Here is a 27,947-nt window from a genome sequence, read left to right as displayed (position 1 = left end):
ATGGCAAAGCTTGTTGGTTTCACAGATACCAGAAAGAGCTTTGACTTCAGGGAATCTCTGATCATCTGTCCACACTGCAAGCTCCATCAACCAAGGCACCAATGGATTGGGGGATGTGGTGGGCTGAGGACCAACCAGTCGGTGCGATTTACGACCAGTTTTATAACCTCCCCCAAGGAAAGGGTCACATCAGAAGGCATTAAAAAACAAAAACTATTACTATATAATTAAAATTAAGAACTTTATTTAAAAAAAACTGTTCTCGAAGTGCATTGGGCACCTATACAAAAAACAGATTAAGGCAAGACTCCTGTGCACTGACTGCAGGGATTGGAACTGGATACGGTGAAGACATCTTGTGAGGAGCACTGACACTACTGCCCCAGTCTTTATACACAGTGTGGGGGTCTGCGACAAGGCCGCTATGGGGAATGTCCACTCGTCGCTCAGAACTATCACTTGCAATGGCTGTTGCGGGAACTTCATCATCTGAACCAAGCCAGAGACCAGGGTGAGCATGGGTTCAGTTACCAGGCTGGAGCTGTGTTTGCTAGACGTCTCATGCGCCTGTAGAACAAAAAGCAATGCCAGTAATTATATAGAATGTACAGCATACAATCAGGCCATTCAGCCCAAGAGGTCTATGCTGGTGTTTATGCTCCACACAAGCCTCCTCCCTCCTTCATCTCACCCTATCAACATATCCTTCTATTCCTTTCTCCCTCATGTGTTTATCTAGCTTCCCTGTAAATGCATCTGTACTATTTACCTCAACTACTCCTTGTGGTAGCAAGTTCCACATTCTAATCAATCTCAGAGTAAATTGGGTGCTCACCACATACCATTCACCATCGCAGTGTTGTCTCCAGGGTTTAGCCAAAGCTCGATCCTGTTCTCCAGTAACATACACACACCCACACTTCAGTGGGAGTCACTGCGTGGTGAGTGACACTCCAAGTGCAGTACTGAGGGAGTGGTACACTGTCAAAGGTGACGTCTCTCGAATGATACGTTAAACTAAAGCCTCGTCTGCCCTCTCAAGTGGATGTAAAAGATCTCATGACAATATTGGTAGAACAGCTAGGAAGTTCTCCATGGTTTCCTGGCCAATATTTATCCCTCAATCAATATCACTAAAATAGATTATCTGGTCATTATCACGTTGCTGTTTGTGGGAGCTTGCTGTGCGCAAATCGGCTGCTGCGTCTCCTACATTGCAACAGTTACGGCACTTCAAAAGTATTTAAAATGGATGCGAACTGTTTTGGGACGTCCGGAGGTCATGAAAGGCACTATACAAATGTAAGTCTTCCCTTCTGATAGCGTGGAGGGAGCTTTGCTCTGTATCTAACCCGTGCTGTACCTGCCCTGGGAGTGTTTGATGGGGCAGTGTAGAGGGATCTTTACTCTGGATCTAATCCGTGCTGTAGCTGTCCAGGGAGTGTTCCATGGGAAACTGTAGAGGCAGCTTTATTCTGGACCGAACCCGTGTTTACCTGTTTGGGGAGTGTTTGATGGGACAGTGTAGGTCGAGAGATTGAGCTTTACTCTTTATCTAATCCTGTACCTGCCCTGGGAGTGTTTAATGGGACAGTGAAGAGGGAGCTTCACTCTGTATCGAACCAGCATTGTACCTGGTCTGGGAATGTTTGATGGAACAGTGTAGAGGGAGCTTTACTCTAAGCTACAACACTGGCATCTACCTGACAATGTGGAAAATTGCCCAGGTATGTCCTGTCCACAAAAACCAGGACAAATCCAATCCGGCCAATTACCGCCCCATCAGTCTACTCTCAATCATCAGCAAAGTGATAGAAGGTGTCGTTGACAGTGCTATCAAGCGGCACTTACTCACCAATAACCTGCTCACTGATGCTCAGTTTGGGTTCTGCCAGCACCACTCGGCTCCAGACCTCATTACAGCCTTGGTCCAAACATGGACAAAAGAGCTGAATTCCAAAGGCAGCATTTGACCGAGTGTGGCACCAAGGAGCCCTAGTAAAATTGAAGTCAATGGGAATCAGGGGGAAAACTCTCCAGTGGCTGGAGTCATACCAAGCACAAAGGAAGATGGTAGTGGTTGTTGGAGTCCAATCATCTCAACCCCAAGACATCGTTGCGGGAGTTCCTCAGGGCAATGTCCTAGGCCCAACCATCTTCAGATGCTTCATCAATGACCTTCCCTCCATCATAAGGTCAGAAATGGGGATGTTCGCTGATGATTGCACAGTGTTCAGTTCTATTCACAACCCCTCAAATAATGAAGCAGTCCAAGCCCGCATGCAACAAGACCTGGACAACATCCAGGCTTGGGCTCATAAGTGGCAAGTAACATTCGCGCCAGATAAGTGCCAGGCAATGACCATTTCCAACAAGAGAGAGTCTAACCACCTCCCCTAGAGAGAGTCTAACCACCTCCCCTTAACTGGACCAAACATATAAATACAGTGGCTACAAGAGCAGGTCAGAGGCTGGGTATTCTGCAGCAAGTGACTCACCTCCTGACTCCCCAAAGCCTTTCCACCATTTACAAGGCACAAGTCAGGAGTGTGATGGAGTACTCTCCACTTGCCTGGATGAGTGCAGCTCCAACAACACTCAAGAAGCTCGACACCATCCAGAACAAAGCAGCCCGCTTGATTGGCACCCCACCCACCACCCTAAACATTCACTCCCTTCACCACCGGCGCACAGTGGCTGCAGTGTGTACCATCCACAGGATGCACTGCAGCAACTCGCCAAGGCTTCTTCGACAGCACCTCCCAAACCCGCGACCTCTACCACCTAGAAGGGCAAGAGTAGCAGGTACATGGGAACAACACCACCTGCACGTTCCCCTCCAAGTCACACACCATCCCGACTTGGAAATATATTGCCATTCCTTCATCGTCACTGGGTCAAAATCCTGGAACTCCCTTCCTAACAGCACTGTGGGAGAACCTTCACCACACGGACTGCAGCGGTTTAAGAAGGCGGCTCACCACCACTTTCTCAAGGGCAATTAGGGATGGGCAATAAATGCCGGCCTCGCCAGCGACGACCACATCCCATGAACGAATAAAAAAAAAATCTAACCCGCGCTGCACCTGTTCTGGGAGCGCTTGATGGGACAATGTAGACAGAGCTTACTCTGTATCTAACCCACACAGTAACTGCACTGGGAGTGTTGATGGGGCAGTCTGAAGAGAGCTTTATTCTGTATCTAACCTGCGCCGTAGCTAACACCAGCCCTGAGAATGTTTGATGGGACAGTGGAAAGAAGATAAGGACATAAGAAATAGGAGCAGGAGTAGGCCATATGGCCCCTCGCGCCTACTCCACCATTCAATCGGATCATGACTGATCTTCAACCTCAACTCCACTTTCCCCCCGATCCCCATATCCCTTGATTCCCCTACAGTCCAAAAATCTATCAAACTCAGCCTTGAATATACTCAATGACTGAGCCTCTACAGCCCTCTGGGGTAGAGAATTCCAAAGATTCACCACCTTCTGAGTGAAGAAATTCCTCCTCATCTCAGTCCTAAACCGCCCACCTCTTATCCTGAGACTATGCCTCCTAGTTCTAGACCCCCCCCAGCCAGGGGAAACAGCCTCTCTGCATCTACCCTGTCAAGCCCTCTAAGAATTTTATACTTTTCAATGAGATCACCTCTCATTCTTCTAAACTCCAGAGAATATCAGCCCATTCTACTCAATCTCTCCTCACAGGACAACCCTCTCATCCCAGGAATCAATCCAGTGAACCTTCTTTGCACCGCCTCCAATGCAAGTATATCCTTCCTTAGGTAAGGAGACCAAAACTACGCAGTACTCCAGGTGAGGTCTCACCAAAACCCTGTACAGTTGCAGCAAGACGTCCTTACTCTTGTACTCCAACCCCCTTGCAATATACCATTTGCCAACATATCATTTGCCTTCCCAATTGCTTGCTGTACCTGCACGTTAACTTTCTGCGTTTCGTGTACAAGGACACCCAAATCCCTCTGAACACCAACATTTAACAGTTTCTCACCATTTAAAAAATATTCTGTTTTTCTATTCTTCCTACCAAAGAGAATAACCTCACATTTCCCCACATTATACTCCATCTGCCACCTTCTTGCCCACTCACTTAACCTGTCTATATCCCTTTGCAGACTCTTTGTGTCCTCCTCACAGCTTACTTTCCCACCTAGCTTTGTTTCATCAGCAAACTTGGATACATTACACTCGGTCCCTTCATCCAAGTCACTAATATAGATTGTAAATAGCTGAGGCCCAAGCACTGATCCTTGTGGTACCCCACTAGTTACAGCCTGCCAACCTGAAAATGACCCGTTTATCCCTACTCTCTTTTTTGTCCATTAACCAATCCTCTATCCATGCTAATATATTACTCACAACCCCATGAGCCCTTATCTTCTGTAACAACCTTTTATGTGGCACCTTATCGAATGCCTTTTGAAAATCCAAATATACGACATCCACTGGTTCCCCTTTATCTACCCTGCTAGTTACATCCTCAAAACCATGCTGACTCTGTCTAATCATATTATGATTTTCTAAGTGCCCTGTTACCACTTCCTTAATAATAGATTCCAGCATTTTCCCTACCACTGATGTTAGGCTAACTGGCCTGTAGTTCCCTGTTTTCTCTCTCCCTCCTTTCTTGAATAGCGGTGTTACATTTGCTACCTTCCAATCTACTGGGACCGTTCTAGAATCGAGGGAATTCTGGACGATCACAACCAATGGATCCACTATCTCTGCCGCCACCTCTTATAGAACCCTCAGATATAGGCCATCAGGACCAGGGGATTTACCGACTTTTAGTCCCATTAATTTCTCCAGCATTTTTTCTTTACTAATCTTAATTACTTTAAGTTCCTCAATCTCATTAGGCCCTTGGTTCCCCACTATTTCTGGTATGATTTTTGTGAAGACAGATGCAAAATATTTGTTTAATGTCTCTGCCATTTCCTTATTCCCCATTATAATCTCTCCTGTCTCTGCCTCTAAGGGACCCACGTTTACTTTTGCTACTCTCTTCCTTTTTATATACCTGTAGAAGTTCTTACAATCTGTTTTTATATTTCTTGCTAGTTTACTTCCATATTCTATTTTCTCCCTCTATCAGTTTCTTGGTCATCCTTTGCTGGTTTCTAAAACTCTCCCAATCCTCAGGCTTACTACTCTTCTTGGCAACATAATAAGCCTCTTCTTTCAATCTAATACTCTCCTTAACTTCTTTAGTTAGCCACTGTTGGATGACTTTTCCATGGAGTTTTTATTTCTCAATGGAATGTATGCTCGTTGTGAATTATGAAATATATATTTAAATGTTTGCCGTTGCTTATCTACGGTCATATCTTTTAATCTAATTCCCAATCTACCTTAGTCAACTCGCCCCTCATATCTATGTAACTGGCTTTATTTAAGTTTAAGTCTTTTGTTTCTAACTTAAGTACTTCACTCTCGAACTCAATGTGAAATTCTATCATATTATGATCACTCTTCCCCAGAGGATCCCTTACTATGACATTACTAATTAAACCTGTCTCATTACACAAGACAAGATCTAAAATAGCCTGTTCCCTGGTTGGTTCCACAACGTATTGCTCTCGGAAACTGTCTCAAATTCATTCCATGAACTCGTCCAACAAACTACCTTTGTGAATTTGATTTGTCCAGTCTATATGAAGATTGAAGTCCCCCACGATTATTGCATTACCTTTGTTACAAGCTCCTCTTATCTCTTGATAAATACTCTGTCCAACAGTATATCTACTGTTCGGGGGCCTGTTACCCACTCCCACCGGTGTTTTCTGCCCCTTGTTATTTCTTATTTCCACCCAGACTGACTCTACTTCCCGATCTTCCGAGCCAAGATCCTTTCTCACTACTGTCCTTACCTCATCCTTTATCATCAGGATACCTCCCCCCCCCCCCCACTCCCCTCCTTTTCCATTTTGTCCGTCTTTTCTAAAAGTTAAGTACTCTGGAATATTTAGTTCCCAACCTTGGTCACCTTGCAACAACATCTCAGTGATAGCTACTATCACTGAGATGTGATAACCCTTTTATCTCTATTTGTGCCATTAATTTGTCTATCTTGTTCCCAATCCTTTGTGCATTGAGATAAAGAGCCTTTAATTTTAACTTATTACCATTTTTCCCTGATTTGACCTTATTTGCTGATGCACTATTACCATTAAACTCTCTGTCCCTTCCCTCACACTCTGCTTATCTTTACCCAAATCACTACACTGCTCTCATGCCTTGACTTTTCTCTTTAGATTTATAAATTTCCCCTCACCTGAACCCTAATCCCCCCCACCTTTTTAGTTTAAAGCCCTACCTACCGCCCTAGTTATTCGATTCGCCAGGACACTGGTCCCAGTCCGGTTTAAGTGGAGCCCGTCCCAATGGAACAGCTCCCTCTTTCCCCAGTACTGGTGCCAGTGCCCCATGAATCGAAACCCCTGTCTCCCACACCACTCTGAGCCCCGCATTTAACTCTCTGATCTGATTGTCCTTATGCCAATTTGCATGTGGCTCAGGTAGTAATCCAGAGATTATTACCTTTGAGATTCTGCTTATTAATTTGGTCCCAAGCTCCTCAAACTCCCTCAGTAGAACCTCATTCCTAGTTCTACCTATGTCGTTGGCTCCTACGTGGACCACGATAACTGGATCCTCCCCCTCACGCTCCAAGTTCTTTTCCAGCCGCGAGGAGATGTCCTTAACCCTGGCACCGGGCAGGCAACACAGCCTTTGGGACTCTCGGTCGTGTCTGCAGAGAACAGTCTCTATCCCCCAACTATACTATCCCCTACCACTACCACATTCCTTTTTACTCCCCCCACTTGAATGGCCTCCTGTACCATGATCAGTTTGCCCATCCTCCCTGCAGTCTTTGTTCTCATCCACACAGGTAAGCAAGTACCTCGTACCTGTTGGACAAGGTCAAAGGCTGAGGCTCTTCCATCACTAGATCCTGGGCCCCGGTGATATGGACCTACCTCGTGTTCCTGTCCTGATCTCGGATCTTTTTCTCCATCTCGGCGTCAGTTAAGGTCTCCAGTAAGGGGCACCACTGGTCAGCGTCCCCTGTATTCCGGATCGCGATCTCCACCGTGGGGAGAGGGTTCTCACTGTGACAGCGTGAGAAATAAAAAGCAAATGTTACATTCACTCACAGCAGCGAAGAATCAGAACGAGCCCCCTCCTCCCCTCCCTCTGGCTCGTGGGTAGGTATACCGCATGGAGCGCTCCTCACATCCTAAAGTATGCCACACAATGAAGCTCAGTCACTTATGTAGATGAATGCAGCCGTCACTTTGTGCACAGCAGGATCCCGTACAAGAGAATGAGATGAACGATCAGTTGATGTGTTGCAGGTGGTGTTGGTTGTGGGAGAGTGGGGCCCAAGACAGCCTGTGCTGTGAGCGCTGATCTCACCCTGTATGGGACTGAGCCCCAGACAGCAGGAGAGATCCAGGCCCTGTCCCCGCTTGTGCTGAGTCCCATTAGCTCCCTGTGGGATACGGAGAACTGAACCAGGTCGGGTTCCTGACATTGGGTCCGGTTCTGCCATTCCTGCTGGGAATGCACACGGTGTCAAAACCAGGCTTGGGCAACAAGCTCCCCGCTGAAGAAGCAGCCCATGGAACTGCACTCGTGTCAGTCAGCCCCTCTGAGAAAGCAGGGTCCAGGGTCGAAGTGCTCCAGGATCCCTTGACATTGGCCAGGCGAGGGCAGCTCCCCGACAGGCCACGGGTAAGCGCAGTCCAGGCTCAACCATGGTCAGTGGGCTGGTAACACTCAGTGATACTGTATCCCAGCCAGGAGCCAAGCCCACAATAGGAGTGGAGGAACCTGACAAACAGGAAAGGGCTCCAGTGGGTCCCCAAGCGGGCTGATGGCAAACGGTAAGGAGGAGGCAGCCTTTCGACTTGGGTTGGGAGATAGGAGACAGAGTGTAGGTGTGACTGGTGGTGTCCCCCAGGGATCTGTACTGATTTAGACAAAGGAATAGAGAGCCTTATATCTAAGTTTGCTGATGACACTAAGTTAGGTGGCACAGTAAATAGTGTAGATGGGAGCAGAAAGTTGCAAAGGGACATTGATAGACTAAGTGAGAGGACAAAACTGAGGCAGATGGAGTTCAATGTGGGGAAATGTGAGATTATCCACTTTGGACCTAAGAGAGATCAGAGTATTTTCTAAACGGTGAGAAGCTCAGAACTGTGGAGGTGCAAAGAGATTTAGGGGTCGAAGTACAGAAATTACTAAAAACCAATAGACAGGTACAAAAAGCAATCAAAATGCGCCACCCTTTGCCAGTAGAGCACAGACCTACCTGAAGGCGTATGTTCGCTGATGCCAGCTCAGCTGGCCCCTAATGCTGTAAGCGATGGTGGTGACAAACTCTCCTCCAAGGCCCAACTCGGAGCACAGCTTCAGAGCAAACTTCTCGGGTGAGTTTTCCCTCTCGGACATGTCCCACTCAAACTGATCCACCAGTGAGATGTTCCCCACGTGGATGTTCAGCTGCACAAACGCAACACTTCTGGTTACTGCCTGGGTTTACTCAACCCCTGACCATATAAATAACTGAGGAACTATACCAATGTGGGGAGCCACGCAGGCTGGCCAAGGCTCTGTGGCTTCCCGCTGCTCTGCAGGGAACCACCCATTCTACCCGAGAGAGTCTAGAGAGTGGGTGGCAGCCTGATATTCAACCATGGAGGGCATCACCCGTTCTCCATCCCCGCAGCCCCCCCACCACCACCGTGTCGGGAGGGAGAATTAACCAGGAAAGATGGGTTATGTCTGTGATCAAAACAAAGGTTACTCAGCCCATCCGACCCATTACAGACCCTGAATCTAGTCTATCTCCAACAGAGAATGATATAATGCAAGACAGAAATTAAACTCCAGGCCATCTTCATTCGCTGCTCATTGGTGGGGTCTAGTTCCAAGGGAGCCATGATCCTAGACAGTGAGTATAGGCTATTTGACCACAGGGGGAGTTCATCACAGCACAGGCCTGACCTCCTCCTCACCAGACTTTGACAGGAGTGGGAATAAAGCAAATTGGAAGCAGCAACCCCGACTGGGATTTATTCCTCTTCCTCGTCCAGGGGCACCAAGGCCAAACCCCGCGCCCGGCCTAAACCCTCCCCGCGCCCGGCCTAAACCCTCCCCGCGCCCGGCCTAAACCCTCCCCGCGCCCAGTGTAACCCCACCCCCCCCGGCTGGAGTCAGAGGTTGAGGCAGGATTCTGACGCACTCACTCACCTTAATGATGACCCTCTGGTCGGACTGGTCCTCTAGAATGCTGTCCGTGGGGTAGGAGTCAATCTGTTGGCGAATCGCTGAGGCGATGGCGGGGACAAAGGTCAAAGGATTCAAATCCAGGTCGTCACACAAAATCTCTGCAAACATCTCCGGGGTCATCAACTTCTCTGCAAAGGAGGTGAGAAGCTCGTTGTGAACAGGAAAAGCAATTCTTAAATACCAGGCCGAGCGAGGGTGGCACAACATCGCAACGCACAGGGAGGCCTGTGTACTAACTCAGTCTCACTGACACTCCAGCTCCCTCACCCCCTCCCTCGCCCAAAGCAAGTTGGAGATATTAAGGTACAGGCTGTGGCTCAGTGGTAGCACTCTCACCTCTGAGGCAGACGGTCGTGGGTTCGAGTCCCACTCTAGAGACTTGAGCACATAATCTACTAAGGGAGTGCTGCACTGTCAGAGGTGTCGTCTTTCGGATGAGACATTAAACCAAGGCACCTCCTTCTCTCTTAGGTGGATGTAAAAGATCTCTTGGCACTCTTCAAACAGCAGGGAAGTTCTCCCGATATTCTGGCCAACATTTATCCCTCAACCAACATCAGTAAAACAGGTGATCTGGTCATTATCACATTGCTGTTTGTGGGATCTTGCTGTGTGAAAATAGGCTGCTGTGTTTCCTACATCACAACACTGACAAACATCATTGACTGTATCACTTGAGTAAAGAAGATTGAGGGGTGATCTGATCAAGATGTTTAAAACAATTATGGGATTCAACAGGGTAGATCCAGAAGAACTATTTTGTCTGGTTCTCACACACAGCCTCCTGCCAGCAGTTTCTGTCCTAACACTCAGAGTTTCCTCACTTACTGTCTGTTGGAAGGACCCACTCAACAAAACCCTCAATGTTCACGTCACCTGGTTATTCTGCATGTTCAAGGCAGTACCGCCTTCCAGGAACATTAACTGCATGATCCAGGGCTTCACATCAGGGCCTTTAGCAAAGGTCATGAGGCAGGGGGAAGAGGAGGAGGATTTTTTTTTTTTTTACACACAGCGAGTAGTTATGATCTGGAATGCACTGCCTGAAAGGGCGGTGGAAGCAGATTCAAACACTGCTTTTAAAAGGGATTTGGACTTAAATGGAAAAATTTACAGTGCTATGGGGAAAGGGCAGGGGAGTGGGACTAATTGGATAGCTCTTTCAAAGAGCCAGCACAGGCACGATAGGTCGAATGGCCTCCTCCTGCCTGTATCATTCTATGACTGCTCCTCCAGGCCACAAGGGGGAGATCAACATGGGCCAGGCCCCTATTTTCTGTGAACATTTTCTCTCCTCGCCTTACAGCTTGGTCCTGGATTGCACACGTGGACTGAAGGAAGCCCTTCGCTGCTTTTCTAGGAGTTCAGAAACCTGAAGGAGAGCCATTTGGCCTGGTCCCACAGGTTGCTAGCTTAACCTGCACTGATGGCTGGGGTCACAGTGAAGGGGAGACCGGGGGTATTTCCATCGTTTTACTCACCGTTCATGTTCCACGTGAAGGCGTCCCTCAGTTTCTGCCCGTCTATCTCCATGTCGAGGCGGATAGGAACCAGCACCTCAGACTGAGAGGCATTTTCATGGATCACTGCTGGGTCATGGTCATCAAAGCTGAGAGAGAGAGAGAAAGGGAAAAGCAAGCAAAGGTCTCATTTAAAGCTCGCCGCGTGCCCGCGCCCCTCCCCCCCCGCGCCCAGAGTGCAGTCACTGGTGGAACATTGATTTCAATCAATAAATTACAGGACAACACAGGCCACTGCTAAATAACATGTAGCCAATGAACAGTTAAGCTTTCAGTACTGAAGTAACAGCATAAGTATCCCTCGTCACCCACATCCTCCGACCCCCTTCCAACCCCACTCACTTCTGCATCCACAGTTGGAATAAACTCTCCCCCAAATCACTTATAGCTGCGCTTTCAAACTCACAATTCGTCAAAATAATTTTGCAGCTGTCAATCTGCTCACCCAGCCCCTCACCTCCAACTTTGGTGCCCTTGTCCCCAGTAAAACCCTTACTCTCTTGCACCTTGGTCGGTGTCCCTGATATGGCCCCCACCTTTGCTCCCTTAAGTCCAAAAAGCGCAGACCTTGAGTGCATCTGGTTCACACCTGTTGAACCAACCATCCCCAGATCTGGCTGGACCATATCAACCACCACTGGGTCCTGCTCTCCTCTGCCAAAACTGCTCACTATTCCAGGATCATCCTGGAAAGCAAAGATTACCCCCAGCTCCTCTTCTCCACCACCAACCGTCTTCTTAAACCCTTCTCCCCACCTCCTCCACCTTACGGGGATATGGGGAAAAAGGCGGGAAAGTGGAGTTGAGGTAAAAATCAGATCAGCCATGATTTCATTGAATGGCGGAGCAGGCTCGAGGGGCCGAATGGCCTACTCCTGCTCCTATCTCTTATGGTCTTACACCTCCAACAAGGAGGAGTTCATGGACTTCTTTGTCACTAAGATTGAGGCCATTCGTTCAACTGCCTCTGCTGCTACCCCCTTCCCATTACCCATAATTTCTCTCCTATCTCCACTCATACCCTCTCCGAGCTCATCTTGTCCATGAGACCCACTTCCTGCTCCTTCCACTGTATTCCCACCAAACTGCTGATCACCCAATTTCCCTTCCTGGCCCCCATGTTAGCTGATCTGTTAACGGTTCTCTCTCCTCAGGTACTGTCCCCCTCCCTTTCAAATCTGCCGTCACTATCCCCATCTCAAAAAACCCACCCTTGACCACTGTGTCCTTGCAAGCTCCCGCCCGATCTTCAACCTCCCTTTCCTCCCCAAGATCCACCTTCCAGATACCGAGGCTGACTGCAGAGATCCCGACCAGCGCTACCTCAGCACAGACAGGGTTTGGCACTGGGACCCACGGTCTGTTTAGCCCCATTACTGTATGACCAACGGGAGCCCTAATTAATTCAAGAAAATCAATGATTACAGTTCCTCACAATACTGTCTGTTGAATACTAGTGGTTAATGAAGATGAAGAGATGTGGATGCTGGGGAAAGGAACCATTTTTATTTTGATTACCCAGTGCTTGTATTGAACCGTCCCATTCAGATACAGCACAGGTTATGATTTAATGTTTCCTTTCTCGTTCCCCCAACAACTATAACAGGACACTCCTATAATGCTCCATTGTAACTTTCCTATCTCCCACCCCAGGCCTGGACTGAGGCGGTCCCAAGATGATCCCACATCACTTACAGCTGCCAAATAGGCGGCTGCTCAGTTTGATCTGGTTGAACTCAGGGATGTTGAAAACCCACAGCCCCAACACATGGAGCAAGTCTCGAATCGTTCACTTTTATAATTAACTATTGCAATTAAAAACTTCTGATGCTGCCCAGGCCCACCAACTGTGTCCGTCTGGTTAAAATACAACTTATTGTAATGTATTGCTCTCTTTAAAACAATCACCACTCCACCTGTTTAAACAGGTTTCCAACCAGCTCCATTCTTTCGATACAAGGCTCACCAGTACTCCCTCGCAGTACACCACAGTTAGGATGCGTCCGGGCGCGTCCGATGGCACGGGCCAGACACACTCTACGAACTTCACCCCTGATCAGCAGGGGATCCAAGCAGCACAGCCTTCCCTCTGTTAATGAGTCTGTGGCACAATGTGAATCAACACGTGGAGTCAAAAATCCCCCCGGGGTCCCTACAATGATTTCTTTCCCCACCCTGCCAAGTTATCTCACAATCGTTATAACTATGGAGTTGTTTTTAAATTTGTTATTAAGTTTTTTGCCCATCCTTAGCTCCCACATTAACAGTGTGGGATTGGAGTCCGCTGTCGGCCTCTTGTCCCTTCCCCCAGTGTCAGAGCAGTGGGAGGCATTCAAGGGGGAGATTCAAGGGGTTCAGAGTAAACATGTTCCCACAAAGAAAAAGTGGGGGGGGGGGGGGGGGGGTTTTCCAAATCTCGAGCCCCCTGGATGTCAAGGAGCATACAGGGTAAGATAAGGCAAGAAAGGGAAGCTTATGTCAGATACCAAGAACGCAATACTGCAGAAAGCCCAGAGGAGCAGAGAAAGTACAGGGGTGAAAGTAAAAATGAAATTAGGAAAGCAAAGAGAGGGCACGAGAAAATACTGGCAAGTAAAATCAAGGAAAACCCAAAGATGTTTTATAAATACATAAAGAGCAAGAGGATAACTAAGGAAAGAGTAGGGCCTATTAGAGACCAAAAAGGTAACATGTGTGTGGAGGCGGAAGATGTGGGTATGGTTCTTAATGAATACTTTGTGTCTGTCTTCACAAAAGAGACGATGCAGACATTGTAGTTAAGGAGGAGCAGTGTGAAATATTGGATGGGATAAACATAGTGAGGGAGAAAGTATTAAGGGGATTAGCATCTTTGAAAGTAGATAAATCACCAGTGCCAGATGAAATGTATCCCAGGCTGTTAAAAGAAGCAAGGGAGGAAATAGCGGAGGCTCTGACCATCATTTTCCCATCCTCACTGGATACAGGTGTGGTGCCGGAGGATTGGAGGACTGCTAACATTGTACTATTGTTTAAAAAGGGAGAAAGAGATAGACCGAGTAATTACAGCCGGTCAGTGGTGGGCAAATTATTGGAATCAATTCTGAGGGACAGGATAAACCGTCATTTAGAAAGGCACGGAGTAATCAAGGACAGTCAGCATGGATTTGTTAAGGGAAGGTCTTGTTTGACTAACTTGATTGAATTTTTTGAGGCGGTAACAAGGAGGGTCGATGAGGGTAGCGCATCTGATGTAATCTACATGGATTTTAGCCAGGCTTTTGATAAGGTCCCACATGACTGGTCAAAAAAGTAAAAGCCCATGGGATCCAAGGGAAAGTGGCAAGTTGGATCCAAAATTGCCTCAGTGGCAGGAAGCAAAGGGTAATGGTTAACAGGTGTTTTTGTAACTGGAAGGCTGTTTCCAGTGGGGTCCCGCAGGGCTCAGTACTAGGTCCTTTGCTTTTTGTGATATATATTAATGATTCAGACTTAAATGTAGGGGGCATGATTAAGAAGTTTGCAGATGATAAAAAAATAGGCTGTGTGGTTGATAGTGAGGAGGAAAGCTGTAGACTGCAGGAAGATATCAATGGACCTGTCAGTTGGGCAGAAAAGTGGCAAATGGAATTCAATCCACAGAAGTGTGAGGTAATTCAATGGGGAGGGCAAACAAGTCTCCCGCGTGGGAGACTTCTACTGCCTCCCAAAGATACACAAAGCCAACACACCCGGACGTCCTATCGTATCAGGCAATGGAACCCTGTGTGAGAACCTCTCTGGATACATCGAGGGCATCCTGAAACCCATCGTGCAGGGAACCCCCAGCTTCTGTCGCGACATTACAGACTTTCTACAAAAACTCAGTACCCACGGACCTGTTGAACCAGGAACACTTCTCACCACGATGGACGTCTCGGCACTCTACACCAGTATCCCCCACGATGACGGCATCGCTGCGACAGCATCAATACTCAACACCAACAACAGCCAATCTCCAGACGCCATCCTACAACTCATCCACTTCATCCTGGATCACAATGTCTTCACCTTCAATAACCAGTTCTTTACCCAAACACACGGAACAGCCATGGGGACCAAATTCGCACCCCAATACGCCAACATTTTCATGCACAAGTTCGAGCGGGACTTCTTCACTGCACAGGACCTCCAACCAACACTATACACCAGATACATCGACGACATTTTCTTTCTATGGACCCACGGTGAGGAATCACTAAAGAGACTACACGATAACATCAACAAGTTCCATCCCACCATCAAGCTCACCATGGACTACTCCTCAGAATCAGTTTCTTTCTTGGACACACGAATCTCCATCAAAGACGGGCACCTCAGCACCTCACTCTACCGCAAGCCCACGGACAATCTCACAATGCTCCACTTTTCCAGCTTCCACCCTAACCACGTCAAAGAGGCCATCCCCTATGGACAGGCCCTGCGAATACACAGGGTCTGCTCAGACGAGGAGGAACGCGATGGACACCTACAGACGCTGAAAGACGCCCAAGTAAGAACGGGATATGATGCTCGACTCATCGATCGACAGTTCCGACGGGCCACAGCGAAAAATCGCGTAGACCTCCTCAGAAGACTAACACGGGATGCAACCAACAGAGTACCCTTCGTCGTGCAGTACTTCCCCGGAGCGGAGAAACGACGCCATGTTCTCCGCAGCCTTCAACATGTCATCAATGATGACGAACACCTCGCTATGGCCATCCCCACACCTCCACTACTTGCCTTTAAACAGCCACCCAACCTCAAACAAACCATCGTTCGCAGCAAATTACCCAGCCTTCAGGAGAACAGCGTCCACGACACCACACAACCCTGCCACGGTAACCTCTGCAAGACATGCCAGATCATCGACACAGATACCACCATCACACGAGAGGACACCACCCACCAGGTGCACAGTTCATACTCCTGTGACTCGGCCAACGTTGTCTACCTCATACGTTGCAGGAAAGGATGCCCCAGAGCATGGTACATTGGCGAGACCATGCAGACGCTGCGACAACGGATGAACGGACACCGCGCAACAATCGCCAAACAGGAGGGTTCTCTCCCTGTCGGGGAACACTTCAGCAGTCATGGACATTCAGCCACCGACCTTCGGGTAAGCGTACTCCAAGGTGGCCTTCGAGACACACGACAACGCAAAATCGTCGAGCAGAAATTGATAGCCAAGTTCCGCACCCATGAGGACGGCCTCAACGGGATCTTGGGTTCATGTCACGCTACACGTAACCCCACCAGCGAACAAATGTTATCTGTTTTTAATATAACAGGTCATTGACTGTCTTCCTTATCACTCTCTCTCTTTTTTTTGGGGGGTTTGTATATTCGGTGGCCTTTTTAGGTGACACCTTTCTGTCTGCTCACTGTGATTGCCTTGGCAACGGGCAGTAATCACCAGGCTTTGTTCTGTGATCTTAAAATGCGAAGGATTCGAAAATTTCATTTCCACACCGCCTGAGGAAGGGGGAAGCCCCCTGAAAGCTTGTGGGATTAAAAATAAAATTGTTGGACTATAACTTGGTGTTGTAAAATTGTTTACAACAGAGGGCAAACAAGGCAAGGGAATACACAATAAATGGGAGGATACTGAGAGGTGTAGAGGAAGTGAGGGACCTTGGAGTGCATGTCCACAGATCCCTGAAGGTAGCAGGACAGGTAGATAAGGTGGTTAAGAAGGCATATGGAATACTTTCCATTATTAGCCGAGGCATAAAATATAAGAGCAGGGAGGTTATGCTGGAACTGTATAGTATTGGTGAGACCGCACCTGGAATACTGCATACAGTTTTGGTCTCCATACTTAAGAAAAGACATACTTGCTCTCGAGGCAGTACAAAGAAGGTTCACTCGGTTAATCCCGGGGATGAGGGGGCGGACATATGAGGAGAGGTTGAGTAGATTGGGACTCTACTCATTGGAGTTCAGAAGAATGAGAGGCGATCTTATTGAAACATATAAGATTGTGAAGGGTCTGGATCGGGTGGATGCAGTAAGGATGTTCCCAAAGATGGGTGAAACTAGAACGAGGGGGCATAATCTTAGAATAAGGGGCTGCTCTTTCAAAACTGAGATGAGGAGAAACTTCTTCACTCAGAGGGTGGTAGGTCTGTGGAATTTGCTGCCCCAGGAAGCTGTGGAAGCTACATCATTAGATAAATTTAAAACAGAAATAGACAGTTTCCTAGAAGTAAAGGGAATTAGGGGTTATGGGGAGCGGGCAGGAAATTGGACATGAAGCTGAGTTCGGATCGGTCAATGCCCTGTGGGTGGCGCAGAGGGCCCAGGGGCTATGTGGCCGGGTCCTGCTCCGACTTCTTGTGTTCTTTCGATTTGTGGTTGGGATCAGATCAGCCATGATCTTATTGAATGGCGGAGCAGGCTCGAGGGGCCGATTGGCCTACTCCTGCTCCAATTTCTTATGTTCTTATGTATAAAACACTGGTTAGGCCACAGCTTGAATACTGTGTTCAGTTCTGGTCACATTACAGGAATGATGTGATTGCATTGGAGAGGGTGCAGAGGAGATTTACGAGGATGTTGCCAGGACTGGAGAATTTAGCTTTGAGGAAAGATTGGATAGGCTGGGGTTGTTTTCCTTGGAACAGAGGAGGCTGAGGGGAGATTTAATTGAGGTGTATAAAATTATGAGGGGCCTGGATAGAGTGGATGGGGAGGACCTATTTCCCTTAGCAGAGAGGTCAATAACCAGGGGGAATAGATTTAAAGTGATTGGTAGCAGGATTAACAGGAGCTGAGGAGAAATGTTTTCACCCAGAGGGTGTTGGGGGTCTGGAACTCACTGCCTGAAAGGGTGGGAGGGGCAGAAACCCTCAACTCATTTAAAAAGTACCTGGATGTGCACCTGAAGTGCCGTAACCTACAGGGCTACGGACCAAGTGCTGGAAAGTGGGATTAGGCTGGGTGGCTCATTTTCAGCCGGCACGGACACGATGGGCTGAATGGCCTCCTTCTGTACCATAAATTTTCTATGATTCTATGAATGATATTAGTGACCCAGTTGCGATTTTATGGCAATCTGACAGATTTCATGGTCATTTTCCTGGTGCCAGCAACAAATGACCAGATTTACTGAATTCAATTTCACAACCTGCCAGGGTGGGAAAGCTGCCAGACATGCTCAGTGTCACTTACCAGAGTGGGAACGTCCTCTTCTTGTCCCGGCTCATGCGGTTGCGATTAATGGTTGTGGAACACGGCACGGCATCCAGGTGGTGGGAGCTGTTGGGCAGGGTGGGCACCCACTGACTGTTCCGTTTCGCCTTCTGCTCTCTGTATTGGCACAAAGGGGTGAAGAATATCCTTGAGGCTGCTTCTTGGGTGCTCCACAGTCACAACTTAAAATTCAGGTAACACGACCGACCATTTGAGAGAATCGTTTACACAAAGCTGCCCACCACTAACCGTCATTAACCCTACCAGCCACCACTAACCGTCATTAACCCTACCAGCCACCACTAACCGTCATTAACCCTACCAGCCACCACTAACCGTCATTAACCCTACCAGTCAGCACTAACCGTCGTTAACCCTACCAGTCAGCACTAACCATAATGAATCCTACCAGCCACCAGTCATTAGTCCTGCCAACCACCAACATCCGTCATTAATCCTACCAGCCACCACTAACTGCATAAGTCCAACCAGTCAGCACTGTCATTATTGCCACAAGTCAGCACTAACCGCAATGAATCCTACCAGCCACTACTAACCGTCATCAATCCTACTAGCCAGCACTAACCAAAATTAATTCTACCAGCCAGCACCAAATGCCATTAATCCTACCAGCCAGCACCAAACGTAATTAATCCTAATAGACAGCTCTAACTATTATTAAATCTTACCAGACAGCACTAACAGGTCGTGATCGTACCAGTCAGCACTAACAGTCATTAATCCAATCAGCCAGCACTGACATTAATCGTACCAGCAAGAACTAACCGTCAGTCACCCTACCAGCCAGCATTAATCGTCATTAATTTATTTGAAGTATATAAAATTATGAGGGGCCTAGATAGCGTGGATAGGGAGGACCTATTTCCCTTAGCAGAGGGGTCAGTGACCGGGGGCATAGATTTAAAGTGATTAGTAGAAGGATTAGAGGGGAGCTGAGGAGAAATGTTTTCACCCAAAGGGTGGTGTGGGTCTGGAACTCACTGCCCGAAAGGGTGGTAGAGGCAGAAACCCTCAACTCATTTAAAAAGTACTTGGATGTGCACTTGAAGTGCTGTAACCTACAGGGCTACGGACCAAATGCTGGAAAATGGGATAAAGCTGGATAGCTCTTTTTCGGCCGACATGGACACGATGGGCCAAATGGCCTCCCTTCTGTGCCTTAACAGTCTATGATTCTATGATTAACTCTACCAGCCAGCATTAACTGTCATTAAACCTACCAGCTAGCACTAACCATTATTAATCCTACCAGTCGCAACTAACAATCACCAATTCTACCAGCCACCACCAAACCTCATTAATCCTACCAGCCAGCACTAAGTCATTAATTCTTACCAGTCAGCACTAACCGCCATTAATCCTACCAGTCAGCACTAACCGCCATTAATCCCACCAGCCAGCACTAACCGCCATTAATCCCACCAGTCAGCACTAACCGCCATTAATCCCACCAGCCAGCACTAACCGCCATTAATCCCACCAGCCAGCACTAACCGCCATTAATCCTACCAGCCAGCACTAACCGCCATTAATCCCACCAGCCAGCACTAACCGCCATTAATCCCACCAGCCAGCACTAACCGCCATTAACCCTACCAGCCAGCACTAACCACCATTAATCCCACCAGCTAGCACTAACCGGCATTAACCCTACCAGCCAGCACTAACCGGCATTAACCCTACCAGCCAGCACTAACCACCATTAATCCCACCAGCCAGCACTAACCGCCATTAATCCCACCAGCCAGCACTAACCGGCATTAACCCTACCAGCCAGCACTAACCGTCATTAATCCTACCAGCCAGCACTAACCACCATTAACCCACCAGCCAGCACTAACCGCCATTAACCCTACCAGCCAGCACTAACCGCCATTAATCCCACCAGCCAGCACTAACCGCCATTAACCCTACCAGCCAGCACTAACCGCCATTAACCCTACCAGCTAATCATCATTAATTACTACCAGTCAGCACTAAACATAATCAATGCCATCAGTCAGCACTAACCATTATTAATCCTACTAGCCAGCACTAACACGTGGTAATCGTACCAGCTATCGCTCCCATCATTAATCCTAACTAACCGTCATTAATTACTACCAGTCAGCACTAAACATAGTTAATCCTACCAGCCACCACTAACCAACATTAATCGTAACATCCACTGCTGTCATTAATCCTACTGCAAAAACTAACCATCATTCTCCCTACCAGCCAGCATTAACGGTCATTAATCCTACCAGCTAGCACTAACCGTTATTAATCCTACCAACCAGCATTAACAGTCACTAATTCTAGCAGTCACCACTAACTACCATTAATCCAACTAGTCAGCACTAACCTTCATCAATCCTACTACCTAGCACTAACAGTCATTAATCCTACCAGCCACCACTAACCGTCATTAATCGTACCAACCGTCACTGGAGTATAAGAGTAAGGAAGTCTTGCTGCAACTGTACAGGGTTTTGGTGAGACCTGGGTCTCCTTATCTAAGAGGTGGTGCAACGAAGGTTCATCTAGATTGATTCCTGGGATGAGAGGGTTGTCCTATGAGGAGAGATTGAGTAGAATGGGCATATACTCTCTGGAGTTTAGAAGAATGAGAGGTGATCTCATTGAAATGCATAAGATCCTGAGAGGGCTTGACAGGGTAGATGCTGAGAGGTTGTTTCCCCTGGCTGGAGAGTCTAGAACTAGGAGGCATAGTCTCAGGATAAGGGGTCGGACATTTAGGACTGAGAGGAGAAAAAAATTCTTCACTCAGAGGGTTGTGAATCTTTGGAATTCTCTACCCCAGAGGGCTGTGGATGCTCAGTCATTGAATATATTCAAGGCTTAGATCGATAGATTATTGGATACTAGGGAAATCAAGGGATTTGGGGATCGGGCGGGAAAGTGGAGTTGAGGTCGAAGATCAGCCATGATCTGATTGAATGGCGGAGCAGGCTCGAGGGGCCGTATGGCCTACTTCTGCTCCTATTTTTTATGTACTTATTAATCTTACCAGCCAGCACCAAATGTTATTAATCCTACCAGTCAGCACTAACCATCATTAATCCTACCAGTCAGCACTGTCTTAGTCCTATCAGCCAGCACTAACAGTCAGTAATCCTACCAGTCAGCACGAAGCGTCATTAATCCTACCAGTCAGCACGAAGCGTCATTAATCCTACCAGTCAGCACTAAGCGTCATTAATCCTACCAGTCAGCACTAAGCGTCATTAATCCTACCAGTCAGCACCAATCATTAATCCTACCAGTCAGCACTAAGCGTCATTAATCCTACCAGTCAGCACCAATCATTAATTCTACCAGCCACCACTAACCGTCACTGACCCTACCAGCCAGCATTAATCCTACCAGTCAGCACTAATCGGCATTAATCCTACCAGTCAGCACTAAACTTGATTGAGTTTTCTGATGAGGTAATAGAGAGGGTTGATGTTGTGTATATGGACTTTCAAACGGTATTTGATAAAGTGCCACATAATAGGCTTGGCAGCAAAGTTGAAGCCCATGGAATAAAAGGGACAGTGGCAGCATGGATATGAAATTGGCTAAGTGACAGGAAACAGAGAGTAGTGGTGAACGGTTGTTTTTTGGACCGGAGGGAGGTGTACAGTGGTGTTCCCCAGGGGTCAGTGCTGGGACCACTGCTTTTCTTGATATATTGTAAACAATTTTACAACACCAAGTTATAGTCCAGCAATTTTATTTTAAATTCACAAGCTTTCGGAGGCTTCCTCCTTCGTCAGGTAAATATCATTTCTTGATATATATTAATGACTTGGACTTGGATGTGAGAATCCCTACGTGGTCAGTTTTCAGTAAAATATTTAAAAATGTCTACGTGGCAAAGAAGCAGAATACAAAATGGTTAGAAAGTGTTAATTAGTTAGTAACTGAGATTGGTACAGGTGGCCTGGCCTCCTGCTGGGCCATATGTTTGCGTAGTCAGCAGGTTTGCATGGTCTTATCAATGTAGAGTCTTTGATGTGATTCAAGGACTGGTCTGAATGTCTCCATGTTTATGGCAGATCAATATAGGTAACGAGCTTAGCCAAAGTTGAAAGACATTCCAGGTTGGGAGATAAGGAACAGAAGGGACAGGGAAGAACATTCCAAGTTGGAAGGTGAGGAAGTATCCCCTTTGATGTCTAACAGCAACATAGTCAGCACATGATTATTTATGATTGGCCGGAAATAATGTAACCTCGCATGGCAACCTGTGCCCGGCTTATGATTGGTGTTGACCCTCGTTAAGTATGTTCCAACCCCTATTGATTGTATAAAAACGTGTGGATTTCTGTATGTTTTTGTTCTTGCTCTGCCAGCATAGAGGGACTCTATCAGGAGTCCAAATCAATGCTGCAGACTAAGAACCCTGCTATTAAAGTTGTGATGAATTTTAAAATGTATTCGACTTCAGTTTTTACTGAACCAGACTGAGGGGAAAGAATCCGGTTCGTCAGATGTACAGGGCACAATTTCAAAATCTGCAGATGACACAAAACTTGGAAGGGTAGTAAACAGTGAGGAGGATAGTGATAGACTTCAAGAGGGTATAGACAGGCTGGTGGAATGGGCGGACACATGACAGATGAAATTTAACGCAGGGAAGTGCAAAGTGATATTTTTTGGCAGGAAGAAAAAGGAAAGGCAATATAAACTAAATGATACAATTCTAAAGGGGGTGCAGGAGCAGAGAGACCTGGGGGTATTAGGGCACAAAGCTTTGAAGGTGGCAGGACAGGTTGAGAGAGCAGTTAAGAAAGCATACGGGATCCTGGGCTTTATAAATAGAGGCATAGAGTATAAAAGCAAGGAAGTCATGATGAACCTTTATAAAACACTGGTTCGGCCACAACTGGAGTATTGTGTCCAGTTCTGGGCACCGCACTTTAGGAAGGATGTGAAGGCCTTAGAGAGGATGCAGAAGAGATTTACTAGAATGATTCCAGGGATGAGGGACTTCAGTTATATGGAGAGACTGGAGAAGCTGGGGTTGTTCTCCTTAGAACAGAGAAGGTTAAGGGGAGATTCAATGTTCAAAATCATGACGGGTTTAGATAAAGTCAACAATGAGAAACTGTTCCAATTGGCGGAAGGGTTGAGAACCAGAGGACACAGATTTAAGGTGATCGGCAAAAAAATCAAAGGCAACGAGGAAAAACTTTTTTATGCAGAGAGTAGCTATGATCTGGAATGCGCTGCCTGAAAGGGTGGTGGAAGCAGATACAATCGTGGCTTTCAAAAAGGAATTGGATGAATACTTGAAAGGAAAAAATGTGCAGGGCTACAGGAAAAGAGCGAGGGAATGGGACTAACTGGATTGCTCTCACAAAGAGCCGGCACAGGCTCGATGGGCCAAATGTCCTCCTTCTGTACTGTAACCATTCTATGGTTCTACGATTCTAAACGCAATTAATCCTACCAGCCAGCATTAACCATCAGTAATCCTATCAATAATATCTGTCCTTAATCCTACAGTACTGGGGAAGTGTTCGATACACAGTACCTGAGGTAGGTGAGGAGTCAGTGTGGGGCAGTGTTCGATACACAGTAACTGAGGTAGGTGAGGAGTCAGTGTGGGGCAGTGTTCGATACACAGTACCTGAGGTAGGTGAGGAGTCAGTGTGGGGCAGTGTTCGATACACAGTAACTGAGGTAGGTGAGGAGTCAGTGTGGGGCAGTGTTCAATACACAGTACCTGAGGTAGGTGAGGAGTCAGTGTGGGGCAGTGTTCAATACACAGTACCTGAGGTAGGTGAGGAGTCAGTGTGGGGCAGTGTTCAATACACAGTACCTGAGGTAGGTGAGGAGTCAGTGTGGGGCAGTGTTCGATACACAGTACCTGAGGTAGGTGAGGAGTCAGTGTGGGGCAGTGTTCGATACACAGTACCTGAGGTAGGTGAGGAGTCAGTGTGGGGCAGTGTTCGATACACAGTACCTGAGGTAGGTGAGGAGTCAGTGTGGGGCAGTGTTCGATACACAGTACCTGAGGTAGGTGAGGAGTCAGTGTGGGGCAGTGTTCGATACACAGTACCTGAGGTAGGTGAGGAGTCAGTGTGGGGCAGTGTTCAATACACAGTACTTGAGGTAGGTGAGGAGTCAGTGTGGGGCAGTGTTCAATACACAGTACCTGAGGTAGGTGAGGAGTCAGTGTGGGGCAGTGTTCGATACACAGTACCTGAGGTAGGTGAGGAGTCAGTGTGGGGCAGTGTTCGATACACAGTACCTGAGGTAGGTGAGGAGTCAGTGTGGGGCAGTGTTCGATACACAGTACCTGAGGTAGGTGAGGAGTCAGTGTGGGGCAGTGTTCGATACACAGTACCTGAGGTAGGTGAGGAGTCAGTGTGGGGCAGTGTTCAATACACAGTACCTGAGGTAGGTGAGGAGTCAGTGTGGGGCAGTGTTCGATACACAGTACCTGAGGTAGGTGAGGAGTCAGTGTGGGGCAGTGTTCAATACACAGTACCTGAGGTAGGTGAGGAGTCAGTGTGGGGCAGTGTTCAATACACAGTACTTGAGGTAGGTGAGGAGTCAGTGTGGGGCAGTGTTCGATACACAGTACCTGAGGTAGGTGAGGAGTCAGTGTGGGGCAGTGTTCAATACACAGTACTTGAGGTAGGTGAGGAGTCAATGTGGGGCAGTGTTCAATACAGAGTACCTGAGGTAGGTGAGGAGTCAGTGTGGGGCAGTGTTCGATACACAGTACCTGAGGTAGGTGAGGAGTCAGTGTGGGGCAGTGTTCGATACACAGTACCTGAGGTAGGTGAGGAGTCAGTGTGGGGCAGTGTTCAATACACAGTACCTGAGGTAGGTGAGGAGTCAGTGTGGGGCAGTGTTCAATACACAGTACCTGAGGTAGGTGAGGAGTCAGTGTGGGGCAGTGTTCGATACACAGTACCTGAGGTAGGTGAGGAGTCAGTGTGGGGCAGTGTTCAATACACAGTACTTGAGGTAGGTGAGGAGTCAGTGTGGGGCAGTGTTCAATACACAGTACTTGAGGTAGGTGAGGAGTCAATGTGGGGCAGTGTTCAATACAGAGTACCTGAGGTAGGTGAGGAGTCAGTGTGGGGCAGTGTTCGATACACAGTACCTGAGGTAGGTGAGGAGTCAGTGTGGGGCAGTGTTCGATACACAGTACCTGAGGTAGGTGAGGAGTCAGTGTGGGGCAGTGTTCAATACACAGTACCTGAGGTAGGTGAGGAGTCAGTGTGGGGCAGTGTTCAATACACAGTACCTGAGGTAGGTGAGGAGTCAGTGTGGGGCAGTGTTCGATACACAGTACCTGAGGTAGGTGAGGAGTCAGTGTGGGGCAGTGTTCAATACACAGTACCTGAGGTAGGTGAGGAGTCAGTGTGGGGCAGTGTTCGATACACAGTACCTGAGGTAGGTGAGGAGTCAGTGTGGGGCAGTGTTCAATACACAGTACCTGAGGTAGGTGAGGAGTCAGTGTGGGGCAGTGTTCAATACACAGTACCTGAGGTAGGTGAGGAGTCAGTGTGGGGCAGTGTTCAATACAGAGTACCTGAGGTAGGTGAGGAGTCAGTGTGGGGCAGTGTTCGATACACAGTACCTGAGGTAGGTGAGGAGTCAGTGTGGGGCAGTGTTCAATACACAGTACCTGAGGTAGGCGGGTGGTTCGGTGCTGATCGAGATGGCCTTGTACTTTTCGTCGTTCCCCTCTAGGATTTCTTCGACCTCCGCAGCCTTTAGAAGCGTCACACTGGTAGCTAAAGTGGTATAACCATGATCTGATCAATTAAAAAAACACAACATAAATACTTGAAATATACAGTTTTAACCTAAAACTCTAGAAGTAGCAAGTTTGTAGAGTCTCCGCACTGAGTCTCTTAATTACCCTTCAAGGCTTCTCCATGACAGCTCTGACCCAACAAGCTGTCCTGCAGCACTGGGTGGTACAAGGTGAGAAATCGGCTGGAGTGACAACCACTCTGCACTACCCTCCCCTCCACGATCCGCTCCCCCTCCCCTCCGTGACACACCCCTTCACCCCCCCCGCGACCCGCTCCCCCTCCCCTCCGTGACACACCCCTTCCCCCCCACCGCGACCCGACCCCCCTCCCCTTCGCCCCCCCCCGCGACCCGATCCCCCTCCCCCCGACCCCCCTCCCCTTCGGCCCCCCTCGCCCCCCCGCGACCCGATCCCCCTCCCCCCGACCCCCCTCCCCTTCGGCCCCCCTCCCCTTTGCCCCCCCCTCCCCTTTGCCCCCCCCTCCCCTTCGCCCCCCCGCGACCCGGCCCCCCTCGCCCCCCCGCGACCCGAACCCCCTCCCCCTCGCGACCCGAACCCCCTCCCCCTCGCCCTCGAACCCCCTCCCCCTCGCGACCCGAACCCCCTCCCCCTCGCGACCCGAACCCCCTCCCCCACACCCCCCCGCAACCCCACTCTGAGAGGGACGTGCTCAGACACGGTGTGGTCAAAAACCCTGCTCGATTCACATATGAAAAACAGCTCCCTGGGACACAGTACGGGGGGCTAGAACTGCAATCCCAGCTCGAGGCAATTCCTCCAGGACAAGAAGGGAGACAGCAAAGTGTTTCAATAAGTCTTCTAGATAACAGGTACAAACCTTTCAAAATTGTGAAAAGCAGAATTGGATGTGTACAGGGTCGTGTAACACAGACATAGAATCATAGAGTGATCCAGCACAGGAGGAGGCCACTCGGCCCATAGTGCCTGTCAGGACTCTTTGAAAGAGCCATCCAATTAGTTCCACTACCCTGCTCATTCCCCATAGCCCTGTAAATACTTGGCTTTACAAGTATTTATCCAATTCCCTTTTGAAAGTTACTATTGAATCTGCTTCCACCACCCTTTCAGACTGCAATCTGCATACTGCAATCCATTAAATGGAGTTAGACTGGGAGCCACTGTACACAAGCACTGGACTCTTGGCTACTGAACCCCAATCTCAATGAACACTAGCACTCAGGCAGTCCCAGTCTGACTGGTTACATCTTGACACAAAGTGCGTCAATGACAGGGTCCTCTGGTTGATTCTCCCCCCCCCTCCCCCCCACCCACCAATGGACCCGAGAAAGGTGGACGGGCAGATTCCTCAGAGATTTTCCTGTTATGAGATGTCCGTTGCACTCAGAGTGCTGGAACACCGGTGCAACGGAAGCAGGACCAGGACTTTCCTGATTATAGTTTGGGCAAGTAGCATTTGGAGGGGTGAAGGGGAAATAAAAGTGTCAGTACATTCCCTGCTGGGCTCACAGGTGAAGGTACTGGCTGGAATATTACCGACTCACACACACCCCATGAAGGTCCCAGGGTTGAGCTGGACAGAGTTAGCTGTTCACAGCCATGGGCTCCACAACTGGCTGAGAGCCATGGAGGGGGAACAAACTGAGCCACAGGTCCCACTCCCGGTGACTGTCCAATGACCCCCGACTGAAAGTGCAGGCGTGTGGATTCATGGTGAGAACAGGAGTGGACTTGGGTGTAATGGCCCTGCAGTTAAACAGCCAGCCAATACACTGCACTCACATGATGAATTAGTTGGGTGAGCTTCTGGTGCAGTCCCGGTGCTATTCCGCAGTGTGAGTCAGCACCTTCAGGAGGGCTGGGGGAGGAAATACAAAAAAATATGCAACGAATGTGGAGCTGGCCTGACATTAACACCTCAAACACTGCTTCTTTCAACAACATTCGATAGAACAGCCAGCATTTCAACACAAACACTGCGTGCTGGTGACAGGTCAGGGTACCTACCGTGTGAGGACGCTACAATTTTCTTCCTTTCTTCAACTGTGGCCAGTCGTCGACACAGAGACGGGTACCTCTTGTAAAGGGAGCCCCTGAACATGCGCAAATAGTTCCCAACCTGAAACAGAGACAGGCTG

At 48.3% G+C, this 27,947-nt stretch overlaps 1 protein-coding gene across 2 annotated transcripts; it reads right to left on the bottom strand.

Annotated features, from left to right (window-relative positions):
* Positions 1-227: 227 nt before the first annotated feature.
* On the bottom strand, positions 228-27,947 carry LOC137319169 (SWI/SNF-related matrix-associated actin-dependent regulator of chromatin subfamily B member 1-A). 2 transcript variants are annotated; one of them, XM_067981504.1, is made up of 8 exons: positions 27,817-27,947; positions 25,699-25,828; positions 18,021-18,158; positions 10,806-10,933; positions 9,286-9,452; positions 8,345-8,535; positions 7,005-7,136; positions 228-567 (listed from the first exon to the last, which is right to left on the bottom strand). In XM_067981504.1, exons 1-8 carry the CDS (start codon positions 27,908-27,910, stop codon positions 528-530), a joined length of 1,020 nt encoding a protein of 339 aa, XP_067837605.1. In that variant the 5' UTR covers positions 27,911-27,947; the 3' UTR covers positions 228-527. The 2 variants fall into 2 exon arrangements, with proteins under 2 accessions (XP_067837605.1, XP_067837606.1); XM_067981505.1 differs by having other exon boundaries at positions 25,699-25,807.

This window comes from Heptranchias perlo, unplaced genomic scaffold, assembly GCF_035084215.1.
Source record: "Heptranchias perlo isolate sHepPer1 unplaced genomic scaffold, sHepPer1.hap1 HAP1_SCAFFOLD_752, whole genome shotgun sequence".
NCBI classification, from domain to species: domain Eukaryota; kingdom Metazoa; phylum Chordata; class Chondrichthyes; order Hexanchiformes; family Hexanchidae; genus Heptranchias; species Heptranchias perlo.
Note: the sequence above shows the minus strand (reverse complement) of the source record. Positions and strands in the feature narration are given on the sequence as shown.